The sequence below is a fragment of the Phalaenopsis equestris genome, unplaced genomic scaffold (genome assembly GCF_001263595.1).
Source record: "Phalaenopsis equestris unplaced genomic scaffold, ASM126359v1 Scaffold000002, whole genome shotgun sequence".
NCBI classification, from domain to species: Eukaryota; Viridiplantae; Streptophyta; class Magnoliopsida; order Asparagales; family Orchidaceae; genus Phalaenopsis; species Phalaenopsis equestris.
In genome coordinates this window covers 13,598,456-13,615,329 of record NW_018164444.1, presented here as the reverse complement: position 1 = coordinate 13,615,329, position 16,874 = coordinate 13,598,456, and the positions used below count along the sequence as shown (strand labels likewise).

The window sequence follows — 16,874 nt, the reverse complement described above, 5'->3', positions numbered from 1 at the left end:
TCATAATTTTTCTCAAACAATAATGGCTAACATTGCTCGGACATTTAATTCAAAGTAATTTAAGAAGTATCTAACTTGATTAGAGGATAGTGCACGAAAAAGATGTAATATAGTGTCTCTATTATTATCTATTTAAGACTCAAGAATTGGTTGGTACAAGTCAAAGAGATGGGAGCTAAAAATTGGAAGGAAAAAAAAAAAAAAGCTCTAGTTGGTGATCATCATAAGGCTCACATTAAAGCAAGACAAAAATATGAATATCTAATAGAAGCTCAAATATAGAGTATTTCTATCATGTGGTTGAGTAAGAATGAGATGAATAAAAAAATATATATGTTCATATTTATTGTAGTTGTTGATTGTAATCGAATTTTTCTACAAAAAGGATTATCATTTCGTGCATATGATGAATCATCATAATTAATTAATCAAGAAAATTAATTGGAGCTAATACATTTTCTTGCAAATCATAATAAAGAAATCGAAAAATTACATTTGAAAATGTAATACAAACTATAACTATCACCAAAGGTTCAAAAATAACTTTATCAAGCGCAACAGTTGAGTCTTCAGCTTCCATCATAGGAGGTATAAGTGATTCATATCTCTCTATCATAGTTGATGAATCTCGTAATGTGTCAACAAAAGAATTGTTGGTTGTCACAATAAGATATGTCGATAAAAAAGGGCAAGTTATTGAAAATTTTATTGTTATTAAAACATATTTTTTCAATAACTACAGTTGCACTCAAAACAACTCTTAAATTCATTCTTGCGAAGCATTCATTAAGTTAATATAAAGTACATGACTCAAGCTATGACAGTGCATATAATATGAGAGGCAAGTGCAATGATTAGAAAGCACTCATTCTTTATGATAATCCTCAAGTATTCTATGTTCATTAATTTGCTAATACTCTTCAATTATACTTGATGGTTGTAGCAAAACATCATTGACATGTAAAATATCTTTTTGAGTTCCCTTCAAGAATCTTAAACACATTTGGAACTTCTTGCAAAAGAAGTGATGCTCTTAAAACCATTCAACATGAGAATTTTATTTTGAAAGATATTTAATTAACACGTGTAATTTGAATCAAGAAGCTAATTCGCAATGAGCTAGAGATACTCATTAGAGCTCACATCTTTATACTTTAATTAGTCTCATCAAAACATATACATACTTGAAATGCTAGAGTTTATAAAAGAAGTACATGATTAACAATCAATTGAAGCTGACATTTTAATGGATACAATGAAAAAAAATTAAATTTATCTTCATAATACATTCAATGATTGATATTTTAGGCTTTATAAATGAATCATCACAATCTTTATAATAAAAGAATATCAAAACATTGAAAATGTAAAAAAAAAACTTGATGCGTGTATCGAAACAACGATTACAAATGATGTGACAGAATGAATGAAATTCTTTATTGAAAGAAATGTCTCGCGTTTGCAATACTTTTTAAATTAATATTGGAAATATGAATTCCACCTTTAAGGCTTTTTGATTATCATACTGACTTGTTCTACACCGTAATTATTATACAACTTCAAGAGCTGAATAACTACTTCTCTGAAGCAAGTACTGAATTACCTTTTTGTATAGGACATATAAATCTAAGTGATTTATTGTCACCTTTTAATCAAAGAAAGCTAATTTGTCTTGCAAAGTTATATGTTAATAATTTTTCTACAATTGAGGTTATAACTCTCAATTGTGCTCTAGTGGTGATTTTTCTTCAATAAGACACATTGTTGATCTTGCAAAATACCCTATCAAAGCAAAGAATGGTTATGTGTATCATTTAATTTACAAACTTATCATCTTAGCATTAACTTCATCTGTTGCTACTGCTACAGTTGAGAGGGCATTTTCTGCAATGAAGATTATCAATCATTGATTGCACAGTCGAATCAATGATGATTGACACAATGAACATCTTATCTCGCATATTAATAAATAAGAGTTTATCTTGATTCCCAATGAACCTAACACATCATTGTCAATCAATATAAAATAGATTGAAAATTTTGTAATCATTGTTTAATTCTTTAATGATAAAAAAATATAACCTTGTATTTTGAACTGCATGTTACTCTCACACAGAGAAAAGAAAAGTTGATCTGGCTCCTAATCAAGTGATAAATGAGAGGCATGACATATATTCATGCACTAATGGCCATAATTGCAGCAACTAATAAGTTGACAGACGAACCAATTGAACGAAAGTAATTTTTTTCAAAAACGTTCAGGTGAAGATGTTCTCTTTTGTATTTTTAGATGTCAAACCAAATTCATAGGTCAATTTTGGCTCTAACCCAAAATTGGCCTTACTCAAAGTTATTTTACCCATACCTAATTCGAATATTAAATAAGTTAGTCGAACTCGAACCCAACCTGCTTTATACTGGCTAACCAGAGCCAAACCTATATAATATATTTAACACAAGACATAATAGCTATTTGTGTCAACTTAGAGCCAATTTCAAATCAATTTTGAGTCAATTTTAAATGACAGCTTAATCCGGAGTCAATTTCAAGTTAACCGTTTAATTTTAAGTTGAGTCTGGGCGTAAGCATCCTCTTTTTTGAAGGGGGCAAACTCTTTTCACTTCTTCATTATGATTCACAAGGAAATGAAACAATTACAAAAAATTTCTTTGATTAATTGATTCACACAATTCATTATGATCATGAAATGATAATCCTTATCATATCACACAATTATTATCACACAATTCCTATGTATTTACATATCTAACACATTTATATCACTAGAATCTTTCATATCACATGAAAATACCACTATTTTAATTCAAAAAAAGTGATATACACCATTCGATATGTATATAAGGTGGTATGTATGTAAAAATAGAAGTTTAGGTGTTAAATATGTAAATGGATTAGAAATGAGTAGGATTTAATTATATCTTCCTTTTTTTCAAATGATCATTTCTCAATTTTCTCTCATGTAATATAGACACAAGAATAACAAAAAATTTAAACGTAAATTTACTAGGAGGTGTAATAATAGAGCAATCATTCATTCTTTCAGTACAAAATGTTAAATTTATTGATCCCATCAACCTAGAGCTTCGTATAAATAATTCACAATTAATCAAGCCACAAATGAGAGTTAGTTATCCGCCAACTCCTCCATTAACCACTCCTCCATTAACCATGCCACCACACTAACAGTCATTTTCTTGGCAAGAATCTCCTCTTCCTCGAAGCGCTTCCATCCTTCAATGCAACTTTCCTTCCTAATCGCCGTCTTGCCTTGTGCTCCGCCAAGATTTTGCTACCATTTTGTGCAAGAGTGGAAGAGGAGGCAATGGCAACGTAAGGGGGCAAAATAATATTTTAAGAAGGGCAAAAGACAAAGAAGTGTCACTCTTGTTAGTTTAAACTTCGAAATTCAAGGGGGTGGTTGCCAAACCCCCTCTTGAAAAATTAAACAATTTAAGATTCATAATTCAAATCTGACTTGAAATTTATCTGCGCCAAGCCAAATCCAAAAATTTTTTAGTCAAATTTGAGTGAGTTTATATTGCTGGTCAATTTTTTACACCTCACATGCATTTTACGATTCTAAGAAATAGTAAATGAACTGTTTTCAATCTTATACAACAAAGGGAAAAATCCTGCTTGTGTATTTCAGCACCTTTTACTACACTAAGAAAATCATGGTGACAAATACATCCAGAAAAGTGAAAATGGATATGAACTCGTAAACAGACAAGACGGAATACAAATTATACAGTGTACAAGAATCTTACAATCTGTCCTATAAGCTATTTGAATGGTATCTTTATTCATATTTGCATTGCAAAACTATGCTTTAAATTTACAGAACGAATTTGTGTGTTTGTATATATATATATCATGAGTTTTCACCAAAGATGGCATTGTAAAGATGGTTGGCCGTCCAAGTAACCTGTTTTAGGCGCTTGAGAGGATCATGGATCTCATCTGCAAATGTTAAGAGAGGGATCCTACATTCTGCATTCAAAAATACAGAAAAAGGAGATTTTTCAGTTTTCATGTGTGGGAGCGCATGTGTTTGTGTGGGTGTGCCTATATATATAGAGAGAGAGAGAGCATATACGACCTGAAAAAAGACTGCATTACTCAATTTAACGCATTGTCAATTATCTAATTTTGAAAGCATCAGGCTAAAGTTTTCACACCTTATGTGCTCGCCACAAGAGATTTTATACGGTAAGCTGTAATAGTAGAAAGAACTTAACCATGCTTTTATTCCTAAAAATGCTTTATGATACTCGCCCGGCTTTTACTGTTATATTTAAAATAATGACTACATTAATAAGCAAGAATTTTCATTACTTCAGTCTTTTGTAGGATCTAATTTGTCAAATTGAATGTTGAGGCTTTAATCTAGACGCGTATGAAGATGGTACATTTTTTGTGGAAATTTTATATATATACATATCTAAAACATAAACTTTTATATTTATAAAGATCACTAAAATCATTAACATCAAATCAAAAATATTATAATTATTAACTTTTTAAAAAGTGAAATATATACTGTTTTATGCATAGGTTCATAACATCAGAGTATTATAAATATAAATATCAAACTTTAGGTGTCCAGTATGTAAATAATGAAATTTGTGTGGTATGTATGTAAATTTCACTTTGTTTTAGATGCTTACCCAAAATCTTGCTGAAGTTGAGAAAACTGAAGGAAGCAAACACCTTGAGCTCAATATCCAGATCAATTTTCAAGCATTCTTTCAGCCTTGGCATGAAAGCCCAAAAAGCAGAGAGCTGTAATGCAGGAACAGACAGAGAAGGAAGCGCATGGCTTAGCCATGCGGCAGTGACAGTGCACACTCTCGCCAGATCTTGGTCTCCGTTCTTCCAACACTTGGAAAGAGTCTTCTCGAACGACTTCTTTCCATAATGAAGAAGGACCGAAGCCATGCTCTTCAACCACTCTTCTTTCATCTTTGATTCTTCCTAAATTAAGTAAAACTCAATTTTGAATAAAATCCAATGAAGTTAACTTATTAGATAAATTATTTCGGCAAACATATTCCAAGAATGATAAGTTGTATTATTCTAAAGGGAAGTTTACATGCGGAGCACACAATTCTTATGTATTTGCATATCAAACACCTAAGCTTTCATATTTACGTACATAACACTTGGTGATTTAAACTTATGCATGAAAATGTGTATCTCGCTTTTGAAAAGTGTTAAAGATGCTATTTTTAATAAGATATTAAATATTTGAGATCTATGTGTGTAAACATGAATGTTTCGTTATGAGATATGTAAATACATTAGACTTGTGCGCTCTGTATGTAAATGCCCCTAAAATCTTCCAACATGTGATTTCATAATTTGCTTTGCCAGAGTTGGAACATATTCGAGTAGTGAGTTTTATGTAGAATCAATGATGTATCTTTTAGTGAGGATTTATGCTGTTAAAGAATGTATCAATTTTCAATAAATAAATCACGACAGAACGATGTATGCATTTACCTAATGTTTCAATAAATAAATCATGATAGAACAATTTGTAAGTTGAACAAAAAGAACGGTGTGAAAAAGTAGCAAGATACCTCTGATATTGTTCGATCATCCTCATCATTGCAACTTTTACAAATGTATCCAGCTTTCTTCAACAGCCAAGACTCAATGATCATCTCCCCAGTAAAGGAGAAATGACCGGTGAGCATGAGGAGGGCCCTTTGACAATTTGGTATAAACTTCTTACTGAACAGACAGCACTCAAGCGCTTTCACAATGCACTTCACAGCCTCCTCTTTGTAAACACTATACTTCCGGGATTCATCCTGACAAATATTTATCATCTTGAGTTTACATAATGTAGCGCGGTATACGAAAGGTTTATGAGAATGTAATGATCGCCTATGATATTAGTACAAATTGCAAGTCTGCCTTTTGTCATGACAATGATAGTTTTCAATAACATACAACAAATGTAAAATGTACACACGTGAAATATGTCATGCTTAGTTTTCTATGAGATGTCAAACCTATACTTGCAATGTTACAAAAGATCTACTCATATTTATTTTTAATCCAACAGCACTAATTTTATCACCTTGTCTAAGGGACACATCTTTACATTACATTTTACACGTCCAAATCACCTACATCTATTTTAGTAATATAATTACCCGCTAATTTATCTTTCCTATTTTGTGACACGGCTATCTCAATATTTTTATCTTGGTTATGCTCAACTTAGCTATTAGCGTTCTTATAACCCACAAATAGCATCCAAGTAATATAGCTGGCCTGGTAGAAGTTTTATAGTGGGCCTAAACATATATATGTGTATTATGCATGAATAAATTCAAATTATTCGGAATTGAGAGATATGTATGTAAATCTTCCTAATAAAAAATGCAGAATCAAATCGGTCCATTTAAATCACCAAAAGAATACAGTTCAATACGCATTGATAAGCTGGCTTCACTATAAGAATGATTTCGTTAAATAGAAATCAAATTCACATAAATTGTAAACCTTATTTTTTAAAACGTTCGAAATGTTACTCCAATTCAACTTTACTTGGATTTTTCTCATCTTATGAAGGTTTGCAACTCTATGGATTGGTTTAGCGTAGTTTAACTGTAATGATTCTCAAGAGCAATTAGAAATCATATGACCTGAAGCAATTTTACCGTAGTTAAGAAGTTATTAAAGTGAATTATTAATTGAATGATTGTAATCTTATGAAGGCGTTTAACTGCTTTGCTTGGCAGAGCATCATTTAAATCTAATTATACTTTAAAATAATTAGCAATTAGACACCTATAAGTGATCCTTCTATAGTTAACAAGTTCTTACGGTTTTGCATTATAATGTTCACTTATGGTCATGGGAAGATTATGCGATAGATCAGCAGCTATTGTAGCTAACAGCATGAAGGAAAATGACTGGCTAGTAGCCAACGATTAGGACCAATACATAAACGCCAAGTGTGTAAGGGGAAAGTCTGCATCCAAAAGTCAAAATGACGTAATGTGATCGAGGAAATAAAGTAACTTGCAATGAAGGGTACAAGACCTATTTCTATAGAGAAATAGAGAGATGGTTGTTCAAGTTGACAGGAGATAAAGAAAGTATTCAAATATTTTTTCACTTTTATCTTAGTAGTAGTGCTCTCTCTCTCTCTCTCTTCAGGATTCCCTTTTGGAAACAAAGTATGATTCCTCCATCAGCTAAGCTTAACAAATACAGAGGAAAGCCTACCACCTCTAGTGTCAAAAAATCTTGTTGACCACCTAACAAAGAATTCATCTGCATGACACCGACATAGATAACTACCATTTTCTGGTCATTTCACCAACCAACACTCTGTATTTGTCTCTACACCAAATTAAATGAAGGCAATGAACACGGGATGGTTTTGAACACCATGCAATCATCCAATTATATAATGCTTATAGATTCTAGTCAATAATTTTGTAGGGGCTAGGCATTCGGTACTAGGTATAACATATTTGTAGATATTAAATACAGCTTTTAGGAATGCATGAAAAACAAAAAACTGTTAGTAGGGAAACTATCCCCATATCTCAATAACAAGGGTGCTTTATACAATAGTTTTCAAACTACTATCGACCTAAAAACTTAAATTTATGAGTAGGCCCAGTCAATTGTATTTTTACATCAACATATTTTTCAACTCCAATGTTAGACTAAATACAAGTCTTACGTCGCTTAATAATCTTCTCATTATATAAGAACACTCAACATCAATCACATTGTACCTCAAATGAAACATTTTCTACATCAACATAAGCCTAACTCATGTTCCCTCTGTAGTTTCATGCCCCTTAAAAAGTGAAAATAGAGTTGTAGTCTGGCTGATATCGAGTGATTCAGTTGATTAGTGATTTTCCATAAATCTCGGCCATCCATGCCATGGCTTTTAACAAGGCTCATGATATCCAAATATATCTTCATATATATATATATATATATATATATATAGATATATATATTGTGTATATAGGAGAGTATATATTGTGCATAAAGGAGAGTGCTGATCAAAATGGAGTGCTCTCACGTGAAAGAGAGATTGTTAAGAAATGTGAGGCTTGGATTTGATCATATTGAATTGTTGAAATATATGTCGGTTTAAAAATAAAAAAAGATGATTGGTTTTTTACTTATGGCTTAAACTTCTAAGTTGTCTATTTAGTTAAATTCTCAATACCCCTTCAGCTTCTCCCTCCCTAACAAGATTTACCTACCTTTGGTCGAACAAGGCCGAAGAGCAGCCGATTATGACAAAACATCTACGTAATTAAGTGACCCTTTGGTGCATGAACCTCAAAGATCTCAAAAAAAAAAAATTTATTTATAGGGGAGTGATGATCAAAGTGGAGTGCTCTCACGTGAGGGAGAGATTGTAGATCAGATTGAACTGTTCAAAAATAAGTTGGTTTAAAAATAAAAAATGATTGGTCTTTACCTATGGCTTAAACTTTTAAATTACAAACAAACTTGACAAATTGTCTATTTAGCCCAATTCCCAATACCCCTTTAGTTTCGTCCTCCTGAACAAGATTTACCTAAATTTCATAGCACAGATGGTTAGAAGAGTATTAAACAAACAAATAGATAATGACAACAAACAAACTACTATTTTAATGGAGTTGAATTAGCCACGGACAATAACAATTGACCACTAGTCAGTCAACTGTGATACATCAATGGACCAATGCTGGTTGGCTAACCAATTAGCCAATTCAAAGTTAACCACTAGCGATTCAATAACTTTTGATACTTAAAATCTTTTTTTCAACCAAATTTTACTAGCTATTGTCAGACTTCCATATGACAATCGTTCTTTGATAGCCGATAAAGATCTGCCACATTTGATTTGCCTTTAGTTTTCCACTATTGGTGCATCTCCACCATCCAGTCCAACCAAACAATTAGATCATGGCAATCAACTAATTATAGATGAATTGCTTCTAATTCATTGGCCTTTGCCACCAATGCATTGAAGATAGGTTATTGATCCATCGGGCAATGAACACAAATAAATAAATGAGACTCAGGGAGTTAGCTTACAGCAGCCTCCCATGTTATCAATTGACAAGATTGATACTCTCGCGTGCTTCAAATTATTGTGTAAATACAACCAACCAAATGAGCCCGTTGATGAAAATGATGTAAATTATGACACTACAGCTGAATTTATTTATGATAAAAATAACTTTTTGCATGTTCCCAATGTTTTCATAACCTTGCAAATTTAACACACTAACGGGTCATTTGATTTGCTGAAAAAGGAAGAGTGTAATTGAAATGTAGTGGGATTGGAATTTTTAATAGTTCATTTTGGTTAAAGGGGCTATTTGGCTCTGAGTTCTCAAAATTCTGATGTTTGGTTAGATGAAAAAGAAATGCATTGTAAAATTTAACGAATTTGGAATTCACCCGGTAGTTCAAAACTGTTGTATTTCAAATTCGTTAGATTTGAACAATTTATAAATATACTATAAATTGTAGATTGTTATCTCTGCAATCACAGTGGCCCACCCGACACTGCAACCAATAGCACACTGTGGACCGTTGCCCACCACAATCACAGTCAGTCGCCCACCATGGCCACTGATGGTTGCTAGCAGCTGCTACCCTCTGCATGTCGCCGCCCACCGGTAGCCGCTGCAGCTTTTGCCAGGCATATTTTACATTAATTTTGTTTTTCTTCAAACCAAACACAACCATGGAAATTCCTGCATTTAATTTTAAATCAAAGAAAACAACTTCAAAGTATTTCAATCACACTCTTTTTTTTATATTTCATTCATTCTTCAGCAAACCAAACAGCCCCTAAATATAAAATAAATGTATGTGATTATAAACGCCAATTGAATGGTGAACTCTAAATTCACCAGAACTTTACACCCCATTCCATTTTTATTCAAATAAACGCCAATTTGTAAATTCACTGTATTTTATTCACAGCGCTCTATTAATGCCAAAAAACCAAACAACCCCCAAGTTGCTTTCCAATGTTCTTGTCTAATGAATACAGCTCTCAAATATTCTTGGTGCTGAGTGAAACATTTGGAAGGAAGAACAAATAAAGAAAGCTTACCATAAGATCAAGATGTAAAAGAAGAACTGCAATAAGCACTCTTTCTTCAGGCAGAGAGCTCCGAAGGCACAAAAGAAGCTCACGCTTGGTGTTATCAATATCCTCCGTTTTCAATGCACTGAAGAAAGACAAGCTATCCACCCTTCTGTTGGCATCCAAAAGTCCAAATGGGAACAGTTGAAGATATGTTAGAGAAGACTACTTATGAATCTAAATCAAAGTACTTTTAAGGACCAAAGAAAAGCTACTATTAAATAAGGCAATTATCAGGCATGAATTCCAATAGAAAGGAAAGTGAAAAATATATTTATGAACCAAAGAAAAGCTACTATTCAATCAAGACGATCATACCAAATACATTTATGAAAAATAAAAAATATATATTAATCCAGGAACTGGGGAGTTAGATATGAGAACTAGATTCCTTATACACTAGAAAAAATATATTTTGAAGACAATGATAATGTGCAATATACTCAGCCCTTTATGAGAAATCCTCCAGCAAACATTTCAAGATCCACTTGAATCTTTTTGTTATTTCCAGACATTCAAAAAAGTAATAAAAAAAATCTATTTGCCCAACAATGATGTTTATTAAGTATCAAATATTTGGAAGATTTAAACACACACCACTCAATTCCAAGGTATTTATACATCTAACACCTAAATTTCACTATTTTGCATGCATAACATCTTGCCCATGAATGAAAAGGTGTATTTCACTTTTTAAAAGTTAAAATGGTGCTATTTTGATGTTATATAGAAGATTTAGGTGGTATAAACGTAAAAAGAAAGCTTTGGGGTTATATATGTAAATAAATAGGAATTTGGCGGTATGTATGTAAATGCCCCAAAAACTTTTGCAAAATGAAGATAATTATAACTCACAAACCTGTGCAAACAGATCAATTCTATCAAAAGCCAAACAGCACGGGCTCTTGCACGAACTTCCTTACTATGAATGAGGTTAAGCACAGCAGACTTGCTTATTTTCATTGCCAAGTGATTCCTACAGCCTCCGTGAGCCTGAATACACTTAACTAAAAGCTCAGCCACACGAGATCTCTCTTCCAAACTCCCCACTTCCAACATTTTAATAAGAAATTGAAGACCTCCTAAAAAAATAAGACGTTTGACGTTCTCCTTCTCTTCCTTTAAGCTAAAACCGCTCAATATCTGGTCAACGATTACTAAAGACAAGCCAAATCTGTCATTACGAGCTGGTTTCGATGTGCTGAACGTGCTTTGTGAGGCAACAGAAATGGAGTTTCTGAAGCAGTTCGCGAGCCACTCATCGATCAAGTGTTTTAACACCGTATTCGTATCGGGAATAAGCGGACACTTCAATGTTTGTCCAGTTATAGGACAGGTTCTATTGCCTTGGTTAAATCTAGTTTTGATAGCCGCTAGTTCGAAAGTATGCCCGCTCTCCAATGTCACGGGCTCCTTAAATAACCGCCCGGTCAGAGGACAGATAAACTCTTCCGGAATTCTAGAAAAGAAAGAATCTTGGCAATTTTCTTTAAAAATATCCCTGAAAAGGTGAACCAGGAAGAAAAACAAAGAGGGGGAAGTGAGATCGCAATTCTTAAACAGGAAAGCTGAACAAACACAAACATTTAAACATATGCGTGAAAATGTTTACTTCGCCTTTAAAAAGATAATAAAGGTGGTTGCATGTCAATATGAATGTTTAGGTGTTAGATATCTATGTATGTAAATGACCCAAAAGACGAGAAGTTTACATACATAGCACACAATTCTTATATAATTTACACTTAAAACACCTTGGGGTCATAAACCTATGCATGAAAAGGTGTATTTCAATTTTAAAAATATATTAATGGTGGCATGCATGTAAATATAAATGTTTAGATGTTAGATGTGTAAATACATAAAAATAGAGTAGCATGTACGTAAATGCCCCAAAAGAAAAGGGAATTTTACATAAATTTATATATTCACATATCTAGGACTCAAAAGTGTCATATTAACACTTATAATCCCAAGACATTTGCATGGAAAGGTGTATTTCACTTTAAAAAAAAAAGATAATAATTGTGGCATGCATGTTAATATGAATGTTTAATTGTTAGACATGTAAATACATAAGAATAGTGCATCATGTATGTAAATACCCAAAAGACAATCAAAATTTTACATACATAGCACACAATTCTTATATATTTACATATCTAGCATGCAAAGTTTCATACTTACGCTTATAACATCTTGGAGACATAAACTGTGCATGAAAAGGTGTATTTCATTTTTAAAAAGATAATAATGGTGGTATACATGTAAATATGAATGTTTAAGTGTTAGATATAAGAATTGTGTGGCATGTATGTAAATGCCCCAAAAGACACTTTTCAAGAAAAATGTATCACTAAGAATGCGTGCAAAAAAAATTCAAAAGCATGAACTATGGCAGTAGGGCGCACCTGGACCTTTCCTTCAAAGAGCCTGAACTAAAAAACTCATTGGCGGAGTCAGTTTCATCCAGTACAAGTTTTGTACGTGTTAATTCGGTCATCTGAGATCAAAATAAAAAAGGGGCATTTACATAGATACCAAACAATTTATATGTCTTTACATATCTAACATCTAAACTTTAATTTTTACTTGCATGCCACCTTATCTATGCAAGAAAATATATACTTCACTTTTTAAAAGTTAAAATTGTGGTATTTTTAATGTGATATAAAAGATTTGGGTGATATTAATGTAAAAGGTAAAGTATAGGTGTTATATACATAAATACATAAGAATTGAGTGGCATGCAAGTAAAAGCCCCAATAAAAAAGCATGTAACCAAGTTAATAAAAATGGCATTTTGACCGATTTTGGCGGGAAGAATAAATATGGAAAATTTTGACACCTCATCTTGTTCTGAATTGTAAACTGGTGAATCAATAAGAAGATTTGAGGTATGGGTATTTGCTTCATTAGAATCATCAGCAGCCTGTAACTGAAAGGCTGCTTTAGCCAGCTTGAATCCATTTTTATTTTCTTCAGAATCACACTTTCTAACAAGAATATGTCTTATGTTGTCATCAGAATAACAAACCATTTTACTTTTGTGTTTGATTTCTTCAGCCTCAAGGAAGTCTAAGCTGCTTGAGCAACAACGGTCTTCTATCATCCGGTCATTTTCCGGTGTAATCTGTAATAATATTTCAATAATTACGTTGCTAATTGCTTACAAGTGGATCCATATATAACGTGCAAAAAAAAATTAAAGAAATGAGGAGAGGGGCAAATATTCACCAAAAAAAGTTTGGCTTTAAGATTGAGTTCAAAATACAATAAAAATTTTTGCCATGTTTTATTCACTTTCTAAGCATCTAAGGAGTGCTTTATCAAAATTTTCATTAAATCCTAGGCATTAAATTACATTTTTTGGCTTATTTTATCTTCCAACTATAGTCTGTTAACTCGAGTAATAATTTTCACTAGATCAACAATGATTAAAAAAATTAAGAAGAAAAACATTCAACACCAAAACAAGTAATGACTAAGAAGAAAAACACTGAACACCAAAACAAGCAATGTAATGTCATCAATTTCCATAGTCTGAACCACTGATGCCACAAGTAATTTTTGTGAAGGGAGAGGGAGAATAAATGAAGCATCTTCTCACACTACCTATTCACCAAAATCACCGCAGTTCAATCAATCTATATACGTCTAAGTTGCCAAAAGATGGAAGAAAAAACCACAGCACTGCGTCGAGTAAAATATCTAAACTTAAGTTTTTTCCCTCGTAACAACAAAATAGTTAGTTATATTTTAAGTAAAGTGCCAAAACAGTCCCCTGACTATTTGCCTGAGGTCATTTTAGGCCCAAATTCTATAGAAGTGTTAGATTAATCCTAAATTTTTTTTTAATAGGGGCTAAAATAGTCTTCTATTTTTGGGGACTAAATTGACATTTGGCCAAAAGAGTCTGGGGACCAGTTTGACAAATTTTCTCCTTATATTTTATTCTCAAAGCTAGCTTTTACACAATCATGTTAATAGATCATAACTTCATCACAAACACCAAGTAAACTAAAACTACCCAAAAATAGAAAAAATATATATATAACAAAAACTTCACCCCACATCATATGCACAGAGATGAACATTTAACAAAAGAGTATCAATGTTGTATCTTCCTGCACTAAACATTTTGAGAGCGTCATACTTGAAAAACTGAGAAATACTATAAAAAAATCAAACAAAATCGAGATATGGATAATATCACTCACTTCAAAAGATGAAGCCGAAAGTTTAGAACATGCATCATAATATTCTTGAGAACTTTCTGTTTCATATCCGCCCGACTCTGTAAAGCAGCTGCCAGTTTCATTATCTTTTTGAGCGAGTTCATCACACTTTCTTATCCAAGCATCTGCTTCCCTCTCTTCAGCTTCATCCCATACCTCATCCACCTCATTTTCCTCCCTACTTTCCATTTCATCTGTTGTTTTATCTGTCTTCGCTTGACTCAAATCAAATAGTTTTTTGCTAATCATAGTCCTAGAAGGAACTGATTTGCTTGAATTAAATGATTTTAATGAAACAACCTCATCAGCATCAACTTCTACATCAGAAACAGGAGCAAAAGGGATCCGAATGGAAGGCAATGCAGAGCCATTGTTGTCCACCATCAGCCAACCCTTGTAGTAAGCTGCAAATTGAGAGGTAACCATATCCACAACATCATTATAAACTTTCTCCATAAACTCAGCCTTCATCATCACACCAGATGTTACTGGAATAGATATTTCTTCTTTCTCATACCATGCCTTCAAATGAGAAACATTTGATGAGAACAGGTGGTTCCAGAGTTCTGGGAGCAGAGTTTTTCTAGCATGGTATGGAGAATCACAGAAAACCTGCAGAAGATGCATTGCAGAAATATTATCCTTCTTCTGAATCTTGTAAAGAATGCTGAGATAGAGATGGCCACAAGCAGCAAGATGTGAGCTTGGGATCCCAGAGGCATGTTCATTATCCGATTCCATAGACTTCAAGCCGCAGATAACGCTCAGCATAACAAAAGCTTTCTTCAGTTCAAATTGATTAGGACCCTGAGCTATTATTTTTTCTACTGCTTCAATTGCTTCTACAAGAACAGATATCACCCCATTTTCCTTAGACTGTCTATACTGCACCCAGGTCGATTTCAGTGAAGAAACACAAGCTTGATGCAAAGATGACCGTAAATTTTCATCATTAAGGATTTGATTAACGCAACTGCTTAACATTGAAGCCATTGCTTTCCGCGTAGCGTTGTCCAGTGCAGGCATGGGACAGCCAAACCTAGCATCCTTAACACAACTAGGCTTCGCCTGAGAAATTTGGGCCTTCGTACTTTTCGGCTCCTCATTCTCATACAGGTTATTCCTCAAAAACCTATTATATCTCAGTTTCGACTCCAGAACCATGGACGCTTTGCAATCCACATTAGAAGCCTCGATAGTCGACGAACTCCGATGACTATTGCCAGGGCTCCCATCGACTTTCTCAAGTGCATTACAAAAGCTAAATGTCCTACCATTGGGTTCAAGCAAACGCCCGAAACCTGCGCCATTGTTCTGCATGGGCTGTTTCGGCCCGACTTTCTCCGACGCCGCCGAAAGAGATCTCCGACAGTTAACATCCAACCTCGTCCTCGCAGGCCGGACTTCGGAGACAGGAGAACCAAGAAGCAAGCTAGACAAGCTCGTAGTACTCGACCCGTCGATACCGCCCCTCGGCCACGACTTCGGCTTACTTCTCCCCCTCTCGAATCCATCCTCGGCGAGGAGGTCATCCAGGGTCGTCATTTCGATGCCCTGTTCTATATGGCTTCGCAGATTCTAAAGAGAGAATCAGAAAATTGTGAGAAGATCAGGTGGGGTTTATGGAGAAGCGATCAAGACTAAAGGAAGAGGACGATCGGGTGCTTCTGGAGTCCATTAGAGGAGAAAAGGAGCCGGTTCGCCAGATGGAGAGCATGGAAACAGATGTTGCGCTTCGTTAACAACTGGCTAAAATGGAAACGATAAAAATCCTTATTTTTTATAGCTAGCTGAAAGACTATTTTTATTTTTTTATTATATATATTTTTTTTTAGGTTGACAAAATAGTCCATAAATAGATATATTGAATTATTTTAATCCTATAGTTTTTAGAAGAGGTAAAATATTCGCTCATTATTTTAAATTGATCCCTAATTTAAAACGTCTTTAGATTCTGTAGATGATATATTATTTTTATAAACCCTAAGATTAAAATGGCCCTTAATATAAAATTGAGAATTGGGACACAATTGTTTTGCATTTATATATCTATCGTTTAAAGTTTAATATTTATATTTTTGATATGTTTGATGCATAACTTTATGCATGAAAAAATATATTTTATTAAAAAAAAAGCTAAAAATTATGTTTTATTTAATATGATCTTAAAGAATTAAGTATTATATGTGTAAATATAAAATTTAGGTGTTTAGATGTAAATGCATGAGAATTGCATGTATTTATTCAAAAGCCTTTTTTTAACTTTAAAATAATCTATTTTATTTTATAAAACAAAAAATTTAATAAATGAAATAATAAGGATCATAGTTATCAAGCACTAGGTTTTTAAAATGTATTATTTAAAAAAAAACTAGAAGTTAGAGTAAAAGGTATATTTAGTTCAATTTTTTTTTTATTTTTGTAATTGAAATATAAGTTTCTTTAATTTTTTATAGTTTACATCAAGAAT

The 16,874-nt window shown here is 33.1% G+C and overlaps 1 protein-coding gene across 1 annotated transcript; it reads right to left on the bottom strand.

Moving 5' to 3' along the window:
* Nucleotides 1-3,673: 3,673 nt before the first annotated feature.
* LOC110037867 (putative E3 ubiquitin-protein ligase LIN) lies at nt 3,674-16,153 on the bottom strand. Its single transcript, XM_020742597.1, has 8 exons — nt 14,387-16,153; nt 13,015-13,299; nt 12,578-12,669; nt 11,026-11,667; nt 10,134-10,278; nt 5,605-5,838; nt 4,690-4,996; nt 3,674-4,012 (listed from the first exon to the last, which is right to left on the bottom strand). Exons 1-8 carry the CDS (start codon nt 15,947-15,949, stop codon nt 3,894-3,896), a joined length of 3,387 nt encoding a protein of 1,128 aa, XP_020598256.1. The 5' UTR covers nt 15,950-16,153; the 3' UTR covers nt 3,674-3,893.
* Nucleotides 16,154-16,874: the final 721 nt, after the last annotated feature.

Excerpts from the sequence above, each read along its gene's own strand:
- LOC110037867 (XM_020742597.1), bottom strand. The coding sequence starts at position 15,949 with ATGACGACCCTGGATGACCTCCTCGCCGAGGATGGATTCGAGAGGGGG. Across the intron at positions 13,300-14,386 it reads TTTCGGCTTCATCTTTTGAA|ATTACACCGGAAAATGACCG; the intron begins GTGAGTGATATT and ends ATATTATTACAG. Across the intron at positions 12,670-13,014 it reads ACAATTCAGAACAAGATGAG|ATGACCGAATTAACACGTAC; the intron begins GTGTCAAAATTT and ends TTTTGATCTCAG.